This window comes from Nipponia nippon, unplaced genomic scaffold, assembly GCF_047370975.1.
Source record: "Nipponia nippon isolate SJK-2023a ecotype South Korea unplaced genomic scaffold, ASM4737097v1 scaffold_4, whole genome shotgun sequence".
NCBI lineage: Eukaryota > Metazoa > Chordata > Aves > Pelecaniformes > Threskiornithidae > Nipponia > Nipponia nippon.
Window position 1 is genome coordinate 63,564,876 of NW_028262358.1, and position 18,015 is coordinate 63,582,890.

Consider the following 18,015-nt stretch of genomic DNA (forward strand, 5'->3'; position numbering starts at 1 on the left):
CTCTTCCTCCAGATATAAATTTTTCTTGATATGGTGGTTCGACATAACTTAGATTAGTTGGAACTTTGCTACTGAAGATGCTTGCTAATGCAATCGACTTGTTTATACCCTCAACTGCCTGCACTAGCGACATACTAGGTACTAGTATGTTATCTTATATGCCCTGTCTTTAACAGAAATTTTCAATTCAATAATTTTGAAAAATCTCAGTGGAAAAGGCTTACTGAGAAGCATTTTCAATATCATTCATTTTTTCATTGACTGTTAGAGATGAAGCTCCTTAGCACTTTTTTGAGCTGTTACCAAGCTTTCAATAAGCTACTCATCTGGTTGTCATGAGGAATAACTAACTGTCAGGGGGTCTTGTTGCTGCATCTCTCTTCATGTACTTCCATGAGACTGGACTTGTACATTCCATCTGCCCATCTTCCTGTTTAGGTACCTAGCAATAAACTCACTCTCTCTTTCCCTGACATTGGTCGGCAAAAAGCTCAATTACCTCATCAGAGATGCTCTGTAAGTAGATCACACACTCCATCCATTCCAATGTTTCTCCTCTGAAATGGCAAGTCTTGGTTTATCGTGGCACAGGTTGTCTTCAGGTTTCCAAAACATGGTAATATCTGAAACCTGTAAAACTAAATGGAGCAGTGTACTGACTGTTAAAATATCGCACCCTTGAAGAAGTAGCAAGGCCTAACGTTATGATGGCTGGAGTCATGTTTCACTCATTATTTCACTTGTATCTAGCAGTTTTCTTTACACCACCCAAAGTAAAAACTATTTGGCAGCCTTAAGCAGTGGTAGTCACAATAAAAGCTACTTAGAATTGAGAGTAGTTATTTTATCTGTCAATAACCGTGATTCTCTCAGGTGCTGTAATTAGTTTGAATTCTACCACTTAGCATCCATTCTGTTTTTTGGAATCCTTACTGACATAGGCTTTGGCCTGCAAGAAGATCTGAGCATCTGGAATTAGAAGAAAAATCATTACCCAGCTAAACAAAATAGAATTTAGAAGTTTACAAGTAACCTGTCTCTAAAAATACATTTTTGTCTTTTAATAGGCTTGACGTGACAGTCTTCGAATACGTTGTGGAAAGCTATAGGAAGACATGAAGGTTATGTTTTTGGGTCACACTACTTGTAGCTTCATCTAAATATCTTCTTTTTAAATTTTTTTCATTTTTGAAAATTTGATTTGGGAAGAAATGCAGACATTGAAAAGGAGAGGAAACTATTGCCAACTACAAAGGCTGTTTTGATATGGGTTGTTATACAAATACTTCTCTCCAGAACTTCAAATATTAGAATTTCAAGGAAGAAAACTTGATACCAATGTAAAATACCATATTTGCATTACAGTGTGACCTTTGCATATAGGCACTAGTCATAGTACTTCAGTGTGAAAGTGCTAGATGTTATCCTGATGCTGAGCTGAAGTTTATCTGAAAAAAGGGGAAAAGGTGGAAGAGAGTCTTAATCTTGATGAAAGATATCTAATGCAAATTAATTGTAAATATATGAGGCTCTCTTAATACATGATTCACACAAAAATGATCTGGTGTACTTTATATCATTCAGATGATTTTAAATATGTTATTAAAATATGTATAAAGCTTTGTCACTGCAATTCTCTGCATAATTGCCTTCTATAAACTTGATTGTTTTCAGTCAATTTTTATGAAGCAAAAGGTCTCTGAAAGAAACATTGGAGAAAATAATTGTTCTGCCATTCCAACGTAGATTTTCAGCTTGAACTTAATGTACTATCTAAGGAATTTTAAAAAATAGAGCCTTCTGTTCAGCCTTATAGAAATGCACTCATCTTTTCCAGTAAAAGAAAGCACAAACAAGTGTAGTGACTATTTTTCTGTGGAATAGTTCATGTGTAATCACCTTTCTACATAGCTACAACTAAAGCAATGATGACCCACTAATTTTTATAATTTAGGGAATCAGCTTGTCAAGATACAGTGTTACATACTTGGAGCCTGTCTAAGGCTATACTTGGTGATACAGTACAGCTGGTTTTGTAGTGTCAAATCTAAAATGTCATGACTGTGTGACCTAAGGCCGTAGTTTGGTATAAGCTTGTCGTTCTCTGTCAAGTGGTTTAGAATATTTTGATAGGATAAGTTCTTCTGAATAGACTTTATACAGAATTGTCTATCCATTATGCAGAAGCACAGGTACCATCTGTGCCCCTGCAACCACCATGGCTGCCATTAACTGAGTTCTTTGCTTAGCTAATTTGAGAAGCGTGCTTGTGTATCCAGCCTTGATGCGAGACCCTGGCCTTGGGTTGTGGAACTGTAGCCAAAAAAAAGAGAGTGCTCACATTTCTGCTTTGGAGTCTCACAACCAAGAGAAAAATTTGGCTTTGGGCCTTGTGAAAAAGGTATCAAAGTCAATCAGTCTGCTGCAGTAGTGATTGCATCAGTGGGTTCTGAAACTGAGGGGAAAAAGGGAGACTTATAAAATGTCCCATGTTGCTTAGTGCTGTAATGAGAGGCTAATTTTGCGTTCAGTCTGACCATTTCCTAGGTTTAATTTTTTAGATCATAACTCTTGAGCTGCTTTTTTTCAGTAGGCTGCCATGCTTGGATAATATTCTTTCCTGAGATATATGTAAGAGAAAGGGACTAATACAATGCAAATACTCCTACGCAGACAGAAAATGAGAAGTAATGTCAAATAAAAGCAGAGTTGTCATGATGTGGGATTCTGAAGTACCAAAATAAGTAGTTTTGTTTATAGAAGTTGAAAAGAGGAAAACTGGGAAGTTAATTGTGGTATGTAAACAGAAAGTTTACGTGGAGAGTGTAAAATTCATGCTGGATGTGGAGACGCTGATTCTGAGAGCCTGCATGAATCCATTCCCTAGAAAGCAGCCTGCAGCATGGTGGTAGTGCATTGGAAAGGATTTCCAGTTTTCCAGGGGAAGAAGCTGCTTCTCCTTGGATAAAGTTCTAAATACAATATAGGTATTTTCAATATACTGTAATGGTCAGTGGTTTGTATATTGAAGTGTGCTGAGATACAGTGTTGTCACACCTGTAATAACTGCTTCTGTTCCTGTCTTGCTGCTTACATTAATGACTCACCATGGAGCTCTGTTAGGCAGTAAGAAAGCTTATGCTCTCTTGAAGATGTTACTTAGCGTTTGTTTTTTGTGGTCATCTTTGCTGTAACAGGTGAAGAATCATATTGTATATTCTCAGAACGCTTGTGTAAATTAGAAAAATATCCTCATTTACAAATCAGAGCGAAAAAGAGTGAGAGAGTGTAAGATAATAATATATTTAAGATTATTTACTGTTAGGATTAGTATGGTGATCTGTGGGACAACAGGGTGTTAAAGAAGGGGAGTTGGGGAATCCAAATCCCCTTAATCCTAGTTGCCTTGTTTTACACATAAAACAAATTTGCTAGGTATTGATAAATGTAAGTCGTCTGTTATGGCTCTATATAAGCATTGCACCTTAAATTGCAGCTCAGATATGCTTAATATCTACTCTTTATGCTGTATTGCTGTTCTCACAATAGAACATTGCTACATTCAGCTGCAATACTCGTAGTGTCTGTGGAAGCTGTTTTAGGATCAATGCTTCAAAGTTGACTTGGGCTCTTCGGAGACGACCAGCTCTCTGTAGTTGTTCTGTACAACTGTCCTTTCCCTCCCTGTTAAAAGAAGTGGCTGTGGGAAGCTTTTGTTTATCTGTTTCATGTATTTTACAAGATTATTTCTTATCTTGCTCTTGTACACAGTGCTTTTCAGACAAGATATTCAGAGCTGGTATCTGTGCAGTTTGTATCCAGCTGCTTATCGCTTCCACCTTAATGGGCTTATCACATACTCTTTGTCTGGGGCTTACATGATAGTGAAGGGAAAACTCAATTTCTCGCCTATATTTCTACAGCTTCTTTGTCATTTGCATTCCTTGTGTTTTCTTTTTCTCCCTAGTGTGATTGCTGAAGAAAATGGCCATGCTAACACACCTCAGAAAGGACTGTTAACTGAAGATGCCAGCGTAGCTTCTGGGGTACTTGAGGCAGTCTCAAAATCTACTCTTTCACCCCAAGTAGTGCAGGTTTCAGAAGAGCAGAATACGATGCCTACTCCAGTAAAAAAGTCAAGCAAGACAAAACCACAAATAGATGTGAAAGCAGAGTTGGAGAAGAGACAAGGAGGAAAGCAACTGCTTAATTTGGTGGTAATAGGTAACGCTGTTAAATTACATTTTTGATAAACATAGAGATTAAAAACTGTGTTGGTTGAATCTGGAAGTGATACAGAAGCAAAACTGTCCTGTTCCCAGGGAAGGGAAATCTCATACTGTTTTCAGTCGCATCTGCTTGACTGTTATTCTTTGGAGGGAGTACGTTCAGATGCCCTTGACTAGGACAGTGAGGTTGACTTGGGCTTCCTTTTGACAGTATAGTAAAATGTACTTTGATTTGGTTTCATTCTTGCAGCGTGTTCTTTTTAGTATGAATTTGGAGGTGCTATATGGCTGTCATGCTAACTGATTGTTTCAATAAACCGTCTCTCTGTATCTTACAGGATTGTGAAATTCTATGGATTGCATAAGCATTATTAGTGCATGTGATTTTCATATTTTGAGTATATTTCTTCTTGTACTATATTTAAAATGCATGAATTAATAAAATTTATATAATATTTATTTCCTTCTGTAGGACATGTTGATGCAGGTAAAAGTACTTTAATGGGTCATCTGCTCTACCTTTTGGGAAATGTGAACAAAAGAACTATGCACAAATATGAACAGGAATCTAAGAAGGCTGGCAAAGCTTCATTTGCCTATGCATGGGTCTTGGATGAAACTGGTGAAGAACGAGAAAGGTAGAAATATCTTTTAATGGGAATGACCTTTTTTCCTGAAAGAACAGCATTTATTAGGAAATATCAATCTACTAATAATGCTTTGGTAGGAATATTCTAAATGTTTAAAGATATTTACTCAGTACTTATTAGCAAATATTTTTCTTTGTCTATATAAGTACATGTTATCAAAAGAAAAAAATAGTATCCTTGTTTGTTTATAAGAAATGTGAACGAGAAGTTGAGTATTTCTTCACATATTTCTATGCTGTGGAGTGCAGCGTACGACTACAATGCGGAATTCTTTTGGTAGCTGAGTTAGTTCATTTAAAGCTGCCTTATTGGTTTATTGCTGCCAAATTTCTCTCAGTTTGGTTATCGTTGTATGGGACAGTTCTAGGTTAAATTTTTCTGTGAAAGGTTGTCAGCGTTATAAACTAAGCACTGAAATGTCAGTTCATCACATGTGACATTACATTGAATATAAAGCCTATAAATTAATAAAATTAATAAATTGTATTTGTATTCTTTATAAACTGCCTTTAATTTATTAACTTGAAATATGAAATTTAAAATTAAATCTTTTCATATTGAAAAAGTATGTAACAGGGAAGCAGTGAAGCTAATTTAAAAAAAAAATCTGTAAGAGCTTTTAAGAACACTGTATGGGAAGCTAAAGATACGATATTCTGTGTTCACAAAATAATAAAAAAGGGCATTTTCTTATGTGCTTATATTTTTACAATCACTTGTCACCCATGGTTTCATAGCATAATAGCTCTTCTGGTTTGCAAGATAACCTTCACAATGTAAAGTGATGCTGAAGAACATGGAGTAAGACGGTCCCTATCGAGTGTGTAACTGTTGTTGTTCTTAAAGGCGGATACACTTTTGCAGTGTCCCTGTATATAGCTAGACTTTTGCCTATGTGGGTCCTTTCGTTTATGAAGTGCACATACAAACCTGGGGGGGGGTGGGGGAGGGTGTTTGGGGGTGCAGGTATGGGGAAGGGGGGAACAATCCCAAAGCGACCAAACACAAATTTTAAAAGCAGCCTAACATCAGTTAAGGTTGATGACTTGTAGTGGTAGTGTTGTCGTGGCATTATAGTCTAAGGATGTAAGAGAGGAAAAGATGGTGGGGGAAAGGTCTTTTTCTTAATCCTTGTAGATGTAGCTGGATATAAAACAGACAAACTTTGAAGATCAATTCCTTTTGCAGATCTGTAATAGAATAGTTAAGCACCATATTAAGTGTGTGATTTTATTAATACAAGCTACCTTTGATAGGATGTAATTAACATGTGAAACCGGAAATAGAGACAAGTATTTATGGCCTGCAAAGAGTAAAATGTTAACAGAAAGTAAAGTTTGTGGAATAATTGTCATGAGCCTTAAAAGTGGTATCCCTTGTTTATGATTTTTTTTCGTATCCAACAGTTGTGCATTTACGTACCAGACTTCTCTTCAGAAGATAAATTGTAATTATTAAGGGAAAAGTTTTCTGAATTGGTATTTTTGATTCTGTTTTCTCTTTACTTTGAGTTTTGTATTTTTAAAGAAAAACTTTCTGGAGCCATCTGTAAATGTTTGGGGGTTTTGGGGGGTTATTTTGTTGGGGTTTTTTTTGCAATTGGAAGTAGCGTATTTTAAGTATCTGTGCTAATGTGAGAAGTTTTGTCCCTTGAAAGTGCCTGTCTGTCTTCATCGTCTATAAAGGGAGATGCAGATGACTAACCCAGATACAGACATGTGCGTGATAGGTGTTTGCATTTGATCAGATGAATCCTATCCTATGTGCTGTGCAGAACATGAGGTTGTTAGTGAGATGTGGAACTGAGTCAAAGCCCTGCGATCCCTCCTTGATAATCACTAGTTCTGCATGTGGATCTTTGCAAATGTGTAACTGTATTCCTATAGTTCCATACCTTCTTTTTTTTTTTAATTCTTGGCTATATTTCTGTTACTCTATGATGCCTTTTTCTGAAGAGTATTAAAAGTAGAATTAGTAATGATTTAAACATGCAGTACAATTTTCATGTTCTCACTGTGCTTGTTGGGACATAGTCTGTTGGTGCACGGAGTTAGTCCTGTGAATTCTGGGTGTTTGTTTCTTCGTGACTAGAGTTACTGAAAGGCAGTTCTAGAGGTCTGCTTTTCCAGCAAGCAGGTTTCTTTCAATTTTTTTGTGCAGGCTAAATCAAATGAAAGTTATGAAGTGTATAATTTCATTACTGTGTTTTTAATAGCTCACTTTATATCTCTATGAAGCTTTCAAAGCAGTTTTAATGGTGCATTGCATGTATGCTTTGTTCAAGGGGAGTGACGATGGATGTGGGTATGACCAAATTCGAGACAAAGACTAAAGTAATTACACTGATGGATGCTCCAGGCCACAAAGACTTCATTCCGAATATGATCACAGGAGCTGCACAGGTAGAGATGGTTTAAAACTCTTTTTTTGAATAGCATTATTATTTATAACTTTTTCTTAAATTGGTTTTCTTCTTCTATTAAAATCTAAGATGAAGTGGAATCATTGATGGTGCTAAGATGTCTTTGAGGTTTTCATGAGTTTTCTAAACTTAAAAAGAATATGTTTGTTTAACTTTTAAAGGCAGTTACTTTTCTTATTTTGGGACGTTAACTTTTTGGAGGAGAGTTTTATTAGGGAATTAATTTGAATACCACCTTGCGGTTTGATAAGATCAGCGTTGAGCTTTGAAAGCTGTTCAGATGTGGCATATGTCTACTCAACAAGAAGTTCTGTGAAAGTGGTCTTGTAGGTAAAGATTTTAAGTGGTTTTGAGCTTAAAGAAAAAAGATTTGGAAAGGTCAAACAAAAGGCATTCATAGAATCATAGAATGCTTTGGGATGGAAGGGAGCTTTAAAGGTCGTGTAGTCCATCCCCCCTGCAATTGGCAGGGACATCCGCAACTTCAGTTTGCTCAGAGCCCCATCCAGCCTGTCCTTGAATGTCTCCAAGGATGGGGCATCTACCACTTCTCTGGGCAACCCGTTCCAGTGTTTTACCACCCTCATCATGAAAAATTTTTTTTAGTCTAAATCTACCCTCCTTTAGTTTAAAATCATTACCCCTTGTCCTGTCGCAGCAGGCCTTGCTAAAAAGACTATCCCCATCTTTCTTGTAGGCCCCGTTTAAGTACTGAAAGGCCGCAATAAGGTCTCCCCGCAACCTTCTCTTCTCCAGGCTGAACAACCCCAGCTCTCTCAGCCTTTCCTCATAGCAGACGTGTTCCATCCCTCTGATCATTTTTGTGGCCCTTCTCTGGACCCGCTCCAATAGGTCCATGTCTTTCCTGTGCTGAGGATTCTTCTATTTAACAATGTATTTTATATGGGATGAGAAAATATAACAGGTAACAAAGTTTATGCAGAACGCATCCGTGTTGTCAGTATGACGTTTGCAGAGACTATGTGCCGCTTGCTTTAGGAACAGTAGGTAAAGTCAAAAGTATTGGGCAATACCCATTGAATTCAGTGTGGCACTTACCATTCTCATATAGGTTAGTTATTTAATGTATGGAAATAATAAATCGGAGGCGGGGAAGAATAACATGTGGTTCCATGACATAAAATGTGTGAATTGTTTTCTACTTAAAGGCACCCTTTTTTAAATAGTAGAATTGATTCTCCAAAGTAGAGGTGTAATCAAAGATTTTTTTTTTTTTTCCGAAGCTAAGCTACTATGTAGAGGTTCTTGCTTTGTGCATGTCATTACAGTCTGAAATGTGAGTTTTATCTTAAGATCTCAGTAAGGATGGGTACTGTTAGTGTGATTTTACAGCTAGAGAACTATACTGTAGGAAGACTGATTTGCCCCAAATTCTTCTCTAGCTCTGAAGCAGAGCCTGGGTAAGAATTCAGGCCTTGTGACCCAGTGCTTAGGCTGCAGAATAGTCAGAAGTTTGCAAATTGTGGTGTAGAGCTTGTACAGTCATCTATATTGTGGAGCATATGTTGTAGGAAGTTCAGGAGTTTTAAAATTAGAAATGGATCTTTAGTTTCAGAACAGTGGAAAATGTTGACTCAGCCACACCATTTTCTTTACAACTTCAATTTAAATTGGTTTGTCTTTTTGGGGGGAAAAGTAATACAGGCAGAAGTGTTAAGAGAAGACTTGCAGGTCCACCAGCAGTTGTATCAGTTCAGCAGAAGATGGGGCTGGCTACATAAGACTTGGTATCTTTGTGTTCCCTCAGCTCTCAGGACGGTGAGGGGCTGGTCTGTTCTGAAGCCTGTTAAGGAATCACTGAAACTTTGCAAGTTTCTATTGCCTGTTAGAGTAGGCTCAGTGCTGAAGCAACGGGTGGAAGAACGCAAACGTGGAAATGGCTCTGATGCCTTTTTATCGTGGAGAATTCTGTTAGGAGGTGAATCCCCAACTGCTATTACGCAAAATGCAAATCAGCCTTATCAGGGCCAGGATCTGGCCTTTGATACATATGGTTAGTTCACGTAAGTCCCAAGATACGGTTTTTATAATTTAGAATATACAGGATGTCATTTTTTTGAGGGAGAAGTTCACCGCAGCGCACTTCTGAGGCTGAGAGCTGTGGGGAAATTTATCCCTCATCCTTTTCCCGTTCTCACACTTGCACCATCTCTGTATGAGCTGTGGGGATTTCACGCTTAGGACAAAGCAAGGGGAATTCAGAGCCAGGACAATGTGCTGTCTCTGTTCCTTCTCCTGGCATCCTGAAGCATAAGCAGGCAAGGAAAGGGAGAAAGTACCACTTTTTCTCCTCTCTCTTTCCATCTCATGAGTCCTATGAAATTGTCTTACACCTGCCTCTTGACAGCAGTACCTTTATTGTTCACGTCTGTTGCTGTTTTTTGGTACATGATGATGGTATAACTGGCTGTTACTTACCAAAGCAGGAAAAGTAGAAGAAATATTAGCAGCATTTAAGGCTAACAGCAAAATCTATGTTTTTTCCTTGTGCTTACCTGCTGACTTTTATGCAGTGCTGTAGACTGTGCGATACCTATTTGCTCTCAATGCTGTAGCAGAGAGTTTGCCTATATGATAAAATAGGCTACTTCGTCTTTTCCACCTTGTGATTTTGGCATGATCCAGTGTGTTGAGAGGACTGTGAAGCATCCACATCCAACATGCAGTTGATCAGTTGTCCCAGTTGTATAGTGAGGTGATTTATCTGTAATTTTTGCAGCTTGTCATTATGAAGGTGTCCAGACTAAGGCAGGGAGAACTGGACATTGTGCTCATACCTGTTCTTAAGCTTCTGGAGCACAGGCTGCTTTTGTTTAGTTGAGGTCTGTGCAGCCTATCCATAGTGGGTAGTTTGAAGAGGACAGGTTCCCAAAACCAAGAGTGTGCTTGTGTTTAACAGAAAATGGTGGTTTATGACATAATGCCATAATATCTCACCAAAGTGGGCATCACACAGATAGGACTGAACAGTTTCAATTACATTTGAAGCACATCAGGATTCCTCCTATATAAAGTACATTTTATGTGAAATGTTGCTGATTGACATATTTACCCAGATTATTTCCACCTCTGAACCACTTTTGATTGTTCTTTTTGTTTTTTTTTTTTTAATCTAGGCTGATGTGGCTATTTTGGTTGTGGATGCTAGCAGAGGAGAGTTTGAAGCAGGGTTTGAGACGGGGGGACAAACTCGAGAACATGGATTATTAGTGCGCTCTCTTGGAGTGACACAGCTAGCTGTTGCAGTCAATAAAATGGACCAGGTACACGCTTAAATTTTTCATTTAATTGAAGGGCTTCCATCAAGGATTGTGGACCCTAAGTTTAAGGATCAATATTATGAAACTAATAATAAAGTATTGTTTCTTTCTTTGATTCTCAGCTCTGTCTCTTGTGTTAGACTTTACTTTTTATTTATGGGTGTATTTTCAAAGCACATAGAAGGGGATAGTTTTGGTGCTAAAATGAATAGGGGTCCCTCTCGTACTTGTGAAAATATCACATAAGCAGTTAACCCAGTGGCATCTGCAAGGGCATGTTGGTGGTTATTCAGGTCAAGCCCCCAGGAGCTTTATTTAAACCTGTAAGGTATGTTAAATATTACTGGTTGTGTTTTAGATTACTGTGTCGTATATGTTCTTGCCGAGTCTGAATTTTTGTGTAAACTTAAAAAAAATTTTAAAAGGGTGCTATTCAATGATAAATCAAACTAAAGGGGCTTGCAAGTTAGGTGGTGTGTTGTTTGCTATCAAGTGTTAATGTGTATGCTCTTATGTATTCAACTATGAATCCACCTGGAAGTCTCGTATTTATAAATTCATTAAGTGCTGTGTGTGAAGAACACCTACTGGTATTACAGAGTTGATGACACGTAGCTGTATGTTCGAGTCATGGCTAAAACTCTACAATTTTATTATCATAATCTGTTTTCTATTTTAGGTCAATTGGCAACAGGAAAGATTTCAGGAAATTACGAGTAAGCTTGGCCAATTTCTTAAACAAGCTGGCTTTAAGGTAATGCAAATTTCTGAGGTCTTTGTTGTTTTGTTCAGGAATTTGAGTAGGATGAGCTTCTCTTACAGTCAGGTTATTTTGTATCACTTTCCTGCTACTACTATGTGCACGTAGTATAGCAGATCCCTTTTCTTACTGGTAGGGTGTACATTGAGCCGCGGATAAGGTTAGTCAGTTCTTAATACTCTTTCTGTCATAATCTTTGTTTAGGTCTGTTGAATCTTTGGGGCACTTGTGTCATTTGTAGTTTCTTGGGATTGTTGTCTACAAAGCAGAACAGACCAAGGATCGTCTATCTTAATGTTCAGGATTACATGAATGAGAGTAGAGTGTTTTTATACCAGAGCAGGTGTCAGTGTGGATTATGAACTCATAAGAACACTCTCCATTTGCCATTCTTGACTGTTCTTCTCACATTTCCTCAGTTCCAACTACTGTCCATTTGGACTGGCTGTGGCCTTCCTGAAATCCCTATGCATAAACCAGCAATTCAAACACAAGTTTTCCCTGTCAGATATGGAATTGGAGTTTGTTACCTGGACTCAGTTTCTAGTTGTTAATGTTGCTATCATTATGTTTAAATATCTCCAACTCTTTGTTGGAGCACTGTGATCAGGCAAGAGGTAAACAGAAAGGAAATGGATCCGTTGAGTAATCCACCTTCTCCAGGGGAAATACGAATGTGCCAACTGTTCTTTTATAGCTTAGATGTTTAATAATGAAAAAAATGCACTTCTTGCTTCTGCTAGAAGATCCTGTTGTTAATGTATGCTTAACTTCTGTTTGTTTTCTAAAATAGGAATCAGATGTGGCTTATATCCCAACTAGTGGCCTTGGTGGTGAAAATCTGGTCACAAGGGGTCAGTCAAGTGACCTCACACAGTGGTATAAAGGAAAGTGTTTGTTAGAGCAAATTGGTGAGTGCAATTTTCCTCATTTAAAAACTAATATATCTTAGTCCTGTGTATGTCAAAACTTTTATTGTGGGGGAAATGTGGGACAAAGTTTTTGGAATGCAATATAGTTGATTTATCCCTAAGTGAGAAGTTCTTGAGGTAGTTATGGAATACAGAAATTCTAAAAGCTCTTATCAATTTATTTGCAGATTCTTTCAAGCCACCACAGAGATCAGTGGATAAACCATTTAGGTTGTGTGTTGCTGATGTTTTTAAAGGTTGGTTGGTTTTATCATATTTTCACCATCGCTTCACCAATATTTAACGCAAGTTGAAAAATGATGTAAAAATAAGACTTAAAATAGGAGCTTTATGCATATCAGTAGTCTTGAACAGGAATAGTAACTTTTCAAGCACTCTTCTGTGTTGAATTTTAGATAGTACCGCTGAAGGAGAAACACACTGGAAAAGAAATTGAGGAAGAAAATCTGCATGACCAGCTAATTGGCTGTGTAATGAGTTGATGGTTCTGTGGGACAGAATTTGGGAGTTTCTCTTTCCCAAACTGGTTCTTGTTGCCTAAATGAATGTTTCTCAGACTTTTTACGAGTGTGACTTCGGGCTCTTTTACCTTTCACTCCTAGATTTTAAAAAAGTTTGACTTGTTCCTTTTATGTTCATTGTTGTAGCTGTAAATAATGATAAAATCCTTCATTTTTGTAAAAAAATCTGGGGGGGAGTGAGGTGAAAGAAAAGGGGGGAGGCAGCGAGACTGTTATAACCAGCCAAGGATTTAATGAAAGGCAGCTAGCTATTCCCTAGCGCTAATAGAGATATGGACAGCACGTAACTGTAACCAGTTCTTATTCCCATTGTCTGGAGAAAATAGACTGCCTTGAGCCCTTAAGGTTGTTATGGTAAACTCGACATTTTTTTCAGTTAAATACATTTACATTTACAGATAAATTGGAAGAAATAAGGTTTGTAACGTTTATCCCATTTGAAACATTCCGTAGGTCCCTTGAGAAATGTTGCAAACTAAATGACAGCATGATTTGAAATATTGTAAATATTTGTAATCAAATATTATTATGGAAATACATATTTTCAAATCAATTTTACTTTATATATAGGGTGTTTATAGGGAAAATACAAAAAAACTGGATCAAAATACTGATTGTCATTGGAAAAATAAGTTTTGTGCAATTTTCACGTGGGTCTTTGAGAAAACGCTAGATGCTGCACGTGCCCTGGGTTAGCTGACTTAAGGTACTGAAGCCATCATGTTAAATATTGAAACCTTGCATGAGAATTTACCTTAGTGTGTTACCACTAGTACCATCATCTAGGCTGTCACTGTTTTTTTTTAATTTTGTGAGCTGTGGGAAAGTGTGTTAGGATTATTGATTGAGATCTTTCAAAATATTCTCACAACTTTTTTGTTGCAGTAATCATCTTTGTGTTGAGCTAAGTTTCACAAAACGAGCAATTTTGACTAAATCTGTTCTGTGGAAAAGTCTCTGATTTTTTTGCTAAAGTATGCAAAAAAATAATGGCTTTGGACAGGACTCAATTTACATATACAGGGTTTATCACTAAATGTGGCCTTTTAGGTGTTTTTTAGGCTATTTTTTTCTTACCTTGTGATCTCAAAACTTAATTCACTTGGATGCCACCAGAGGAAGTAGCTGCAGGTATGAGTACATGAAGCAACAGTTGTTCTCAGCTCTGTTCCAGGGCCTGTGCATGCTCTGGAGGAGCTGTCCATAGCAGTGTGTAAAAAGTGAGAGTGCTGAGTGTACTCTTACGTAGTTTGGAAAACCCCTTGCTTTATGAAGGTTACCCACACATATGATTCATCTACCTCAGCCTAATTTTAGCTGTCGTTCTCCATAGCCCTCCTAATATTTTCTGTGGGCAAACTATCTCCTGATCCATGAGGTCCCTGTAAATTCCTTTACTGCTGCATCAGTCCCCATTTACCATATTATAACGCTGTCTAGGGTATGACTTGACCTGACTTTAGAAAAGCCTTGTCCAGCAGCCAAACTCTGAGGACAAAGAACACGTCCTGGCAGAAACCAAGTACCATGATACACAGAAATCAGGCCATTTTTTATGCCCTGATTCTGTCCCCCACTATCCATTTTGTACTTGCATTGATTTCATGGGGAACTGAAGGAACTTGACACTTTGCAGGAAGCAATCAGCATGGGAGAGGGCAAAGCTTCAAATACCACGCTGGTTTACCAAGCCGGAGCTGGTGATGATGTGAAAAAAAGAGAAATGATTCTTGATTGTGCTTGGGAGTGGTTGGGAACCTGGAATCAGTTCATGTTTCTGGTTGCCTGCAAGTGATTGCAGAGCCAGCTTCAGGTTCTTTTGTGTACCATATTGAGGTGGTATTTGTACCATGACTTGGGGATTCTTTTTTTCTAGCAAGTATCTGCTTCTCCAGTTTTCTGTTCTTTTGACATCCGATGTCATCTGTTAATTGACTGGATTCATTTGCTGGAATCAATAGAGGAAAATTAGCTTGCAGGCATACTGGTAATATTTTTCTAGCTAGATAGATGGAAGCATTCATCAATAATGGTGATGAATGCAAAAGAGCAAGTTGCTAGTATGACCTCAAGATTTGTGGTCAACTGCTCTTTTGAATTCAACTTTAAATTAAGCTTTTAATTTAATGTGACACACAGAATACTAAGATGCTTGCTTACCACTGAATTCTAATGTTCAGCAACAGATATATTTGTTGTTTGTATGGATACTGAAAATGTCATTGTAGAATCACTTCAGAGGATTCTTTTTAAACACACCTGCAAACACATGCTAAGGGGATCATAGAATCGTTAAGGTTGGAAAAGACCCTTAAGATCATTGAGTCCAACCATTAACCTGTCACTGCCAAGTCCTCCACTAAACCATGTCCTCAAGCACCACGTCTACCCGTCTTTTCAATACCTCCAGGGATGGGGACTCCACCACTTCCCTGGGCAGCCTGTTCCAGTGCCTGACTACCCTTTCAGTGAAGAAGTTTTTCCTAATATCCAACCTAAACCTCCACTGGCTCAGCTTGAGGCTGTTTCCTCTCGTCCTATCGCTTGTTACTAGGGAGAAGAGGCTGACCCCCCACCTCGCTACAGCCTCCTTTCAGGCAGTTGTAGAGAGCAATGAGGTCTCCCCTCAGCCTCCTCTTCTCCAGAGTAAACAACCTCAGCTCCCTCAGCCGCTCCTCGTATGACTTGTGCTCCAGACCCTTCACCAGCTTCATTGCCCTCCTCTGGACCCACTCCAGCACCTCGATGTCCTTCTTGTAGTGAGGGGCCCAAAACTGAACACGGTACTCGAGGTGCGGCCTCACCAGTGCCGAGTACAGGGGCACTATCCCCTCCCTGGTCCTGCTGGCCACGCTATTCCTGATACAAGCCAGGATGCCATTGGCCCTCTTGGCCACCTGAGCACACTGCTGGCTCATGTTCAGGCAGCTGTCAGCCAACACCCCCAGGTCCTTTTCAGCCAGGCAGCTCTCCAGCCACTCCTCCCCAAGCCTGTAGCGTTGCATGGGGTTGTTGTGACCCAAGTGCAGGACCCAGCACTTGGCCTTGTTGAATCTCATGCAGTTGGCCCTGGCCCATCGGTCCAGCCTGTCCAGGTCCCTCTGTAGGGCCTTCCTACCCGCCAGCAGATCAACATTCCTGCACAACTTGGTGTCATCTGCAAACTTACTGAGGGTGCACTCGATCCCCTTATCCAGATCATCAATGAAGATGTTGAACAGGACTGGCCCCAGTACTGAGCCCTGGGGAACACCACTCGTGACTGGCCACCAACTGAGATGAGGCATTTCTTAAGGTGTATGTGGATAAATGTGCACGTGTAGCACATCTATTGAAAATAACTGGCATATCATTCAAATAATGAACGGAGTATTAGGACATTTTAAGAAGAAAAACTTTGCAGATCTTTTTATTCAGAAATACTTAAGTCATCCACAGTTATAATAGCTCCTCATATTAAATAGAACTGAATCAATCTTTGACTTTCCAGGAGTAAAAGTAATATGCAGACAGAGCATGTAGGATTCTGACTCAGTTAAACAGTAAATGGCATAGGAATTTGCACGTGTATGCATGAGAATTTTTATGAGAGGTCTGTGGTAGGGTTTTTTTTTCTGTAATTCTAGTGAGAAAGTGCTGAATTAAATAAAATTGCTAGAAATTAAGGAGCTTTATCTAATATTGAAAAACTAAAAAAATATTTCTTCATGTACCTACATTTGTTTAAAGAAGGATATTTCTCCTTAGTTCTGAAAAACATAAGATCTAGAGGTTTTGAATTTAATGTTTCGTTTTCATTATGATGCACAGCTGGCTAACTTGCAAGTACTGAACACTCTACTGGGGGGGGGAAACCTGTCTTCATTACATTAAAAACTTATCTATGCATTGCTGAAGGGCTAACTTGTGATGGCAAATTGACCTTATTATCAAGGTTTTTGAAATTATTACTGTGTTTTTTACAGACCAAGGATCAGGATTTTGTGTGACTGGTAAAATAGAAGCAGGCTATATTCAAGTTGGAGAACGACTTCTGGCAATGCCTCCCAATGAAACTTGCACTGCAAAAGGTACAGTCTTCAGAAGCGTGTTTACTTTCAGGTCAATACTGGGCTAGAAGCAGTTACTGAAATGGTAACAGACTGTCAAACTGATACTAACTGTCAAACATAAAATGTGAAAGCATAAAACGAATTTCTTTAGATGTGACTGTGTCTGTATAAATATGTCTACGAAGAGTATGTGAAATCTTGCATGTTTTTTTTTTACCTTTTTTTTACCGTATCAGATATTCGAAATGTTATAGCCTCATGATTTTGACATTGCTTTAAGAAGAACCTGTAAAAACATCTGAGTTCCAGCAATGTCTATAAAAATATGCAGTATAGGAACCATTAATATTCAGCTTTGCTGTGCAGTGTTACTGCTCTTAGGAAGTGTGAAGATGTTGAACAACCTTTAGAAATCAATCTTATTAATTAGATGTGAAAAAGCTTGAGAATTAAGTCTCTGCTGTTTGACGTTCATGAGATTTGTCACTGATCCTTTCATAATGTACAAACTTTCAGGATATAATTGTCCTGGGCAACTACAAAAGAGAAGAAAATTGGATTTAAATTTCAATAGATTTGGTTTCTGAAAAGAGGCATAGCTAAGTCAAGACATTAAATGTTTAGCTGTTTCCTGACTAAGCTTACTGTCTTTGTACTGCAGAGTTGTTTTTGTTTCATATGCAAACAGAAAGATAAAATTATGATTATCCTACATTGGCCAATGAAGAAAAAAATTAAGCCCTCAAAATAAATGAATAGGTTTCTGTATCTAACTATTTAGCCTGAACTCAGCAATGTGCTGGTTCAACTGTCTTGTTCTGTCCCAGAACCAACTCATTCAGTGCTAATTTGAGAAGCTCTTCAGTGTGCCTCTTTATACGGCTGTGTGCACAGTGTTTGCATGCACAGGAATGTTACAATAACGTGTATGAATATGGATATCGGACCACTATAGTCACTCCTCTGTTTTGAGAGTGGAGGAAGTAGCATGGAAAAAGATGTATTTTGTCTGAGTGCCCTCAATGGTACAATTCTTTTGTACTGCCTCTCATATGGCTGAAATGCAGGTGAAGGTTGGGGGTATTAGTTCATTAAGCATGTATTATTTATATTTAATGTGAGGAAGAGATAATTTATCATACAATATTTACTAAAGGTAGTGTGCACA

At 38.3% G+C, this 18,015-nt stretch overlaps 1 protein-coding gene across 4 annotated transcripts in view; it reads left to right on the forward strand.

The window, feature by feature from the left end:
• The window catches only part of LOC104008892 (HBS1-like protein), a 62,660-nt gene that overhangs the window by 38,414 nt on the left and 6,231 nt on the right, over window positions 1-18,015 (forward strand). For 3 of the 4 annotated variants that reach the window (XM_087774004.1, XM_087774003.1, XM_087774005.1), the window contains 8 exons: window positions 3,968-4,224; window positions 4,702-4,867; window positions 7,164-7,281; window positions 10,439-10,585; window positions 11,262-11,336; window positions 12,136-12,253; window positions 12,442-12,510; window positions 16,761-16,865. In XM_087774004.1, coding sequence (XP_087630130.1) covers window positions 3,968-4,224; window positions 4,702-4,867; window positions 7,164-7,281; window positions 10,439-10,585; window positions 11,262-11,336; window positions 12,136-12,253; window positions 12,442-12,510; window positions 16,761-16,865 — 1,055 coding nt within the window. The remainder of the gene's footprint in view (window positions 1-3,967; window positions 4,225-4,701; window positions 4,868-7,163; window positions 7,282-10,438; window positions 10,586-11,261; window positions 11,337-12,135; window positions 12,254-12,441; window positions 12,511-16,760; window positions 16,866-18,015) is intronic. The other variant, XM_087774006.1, reaches the window with a different exon arrangement.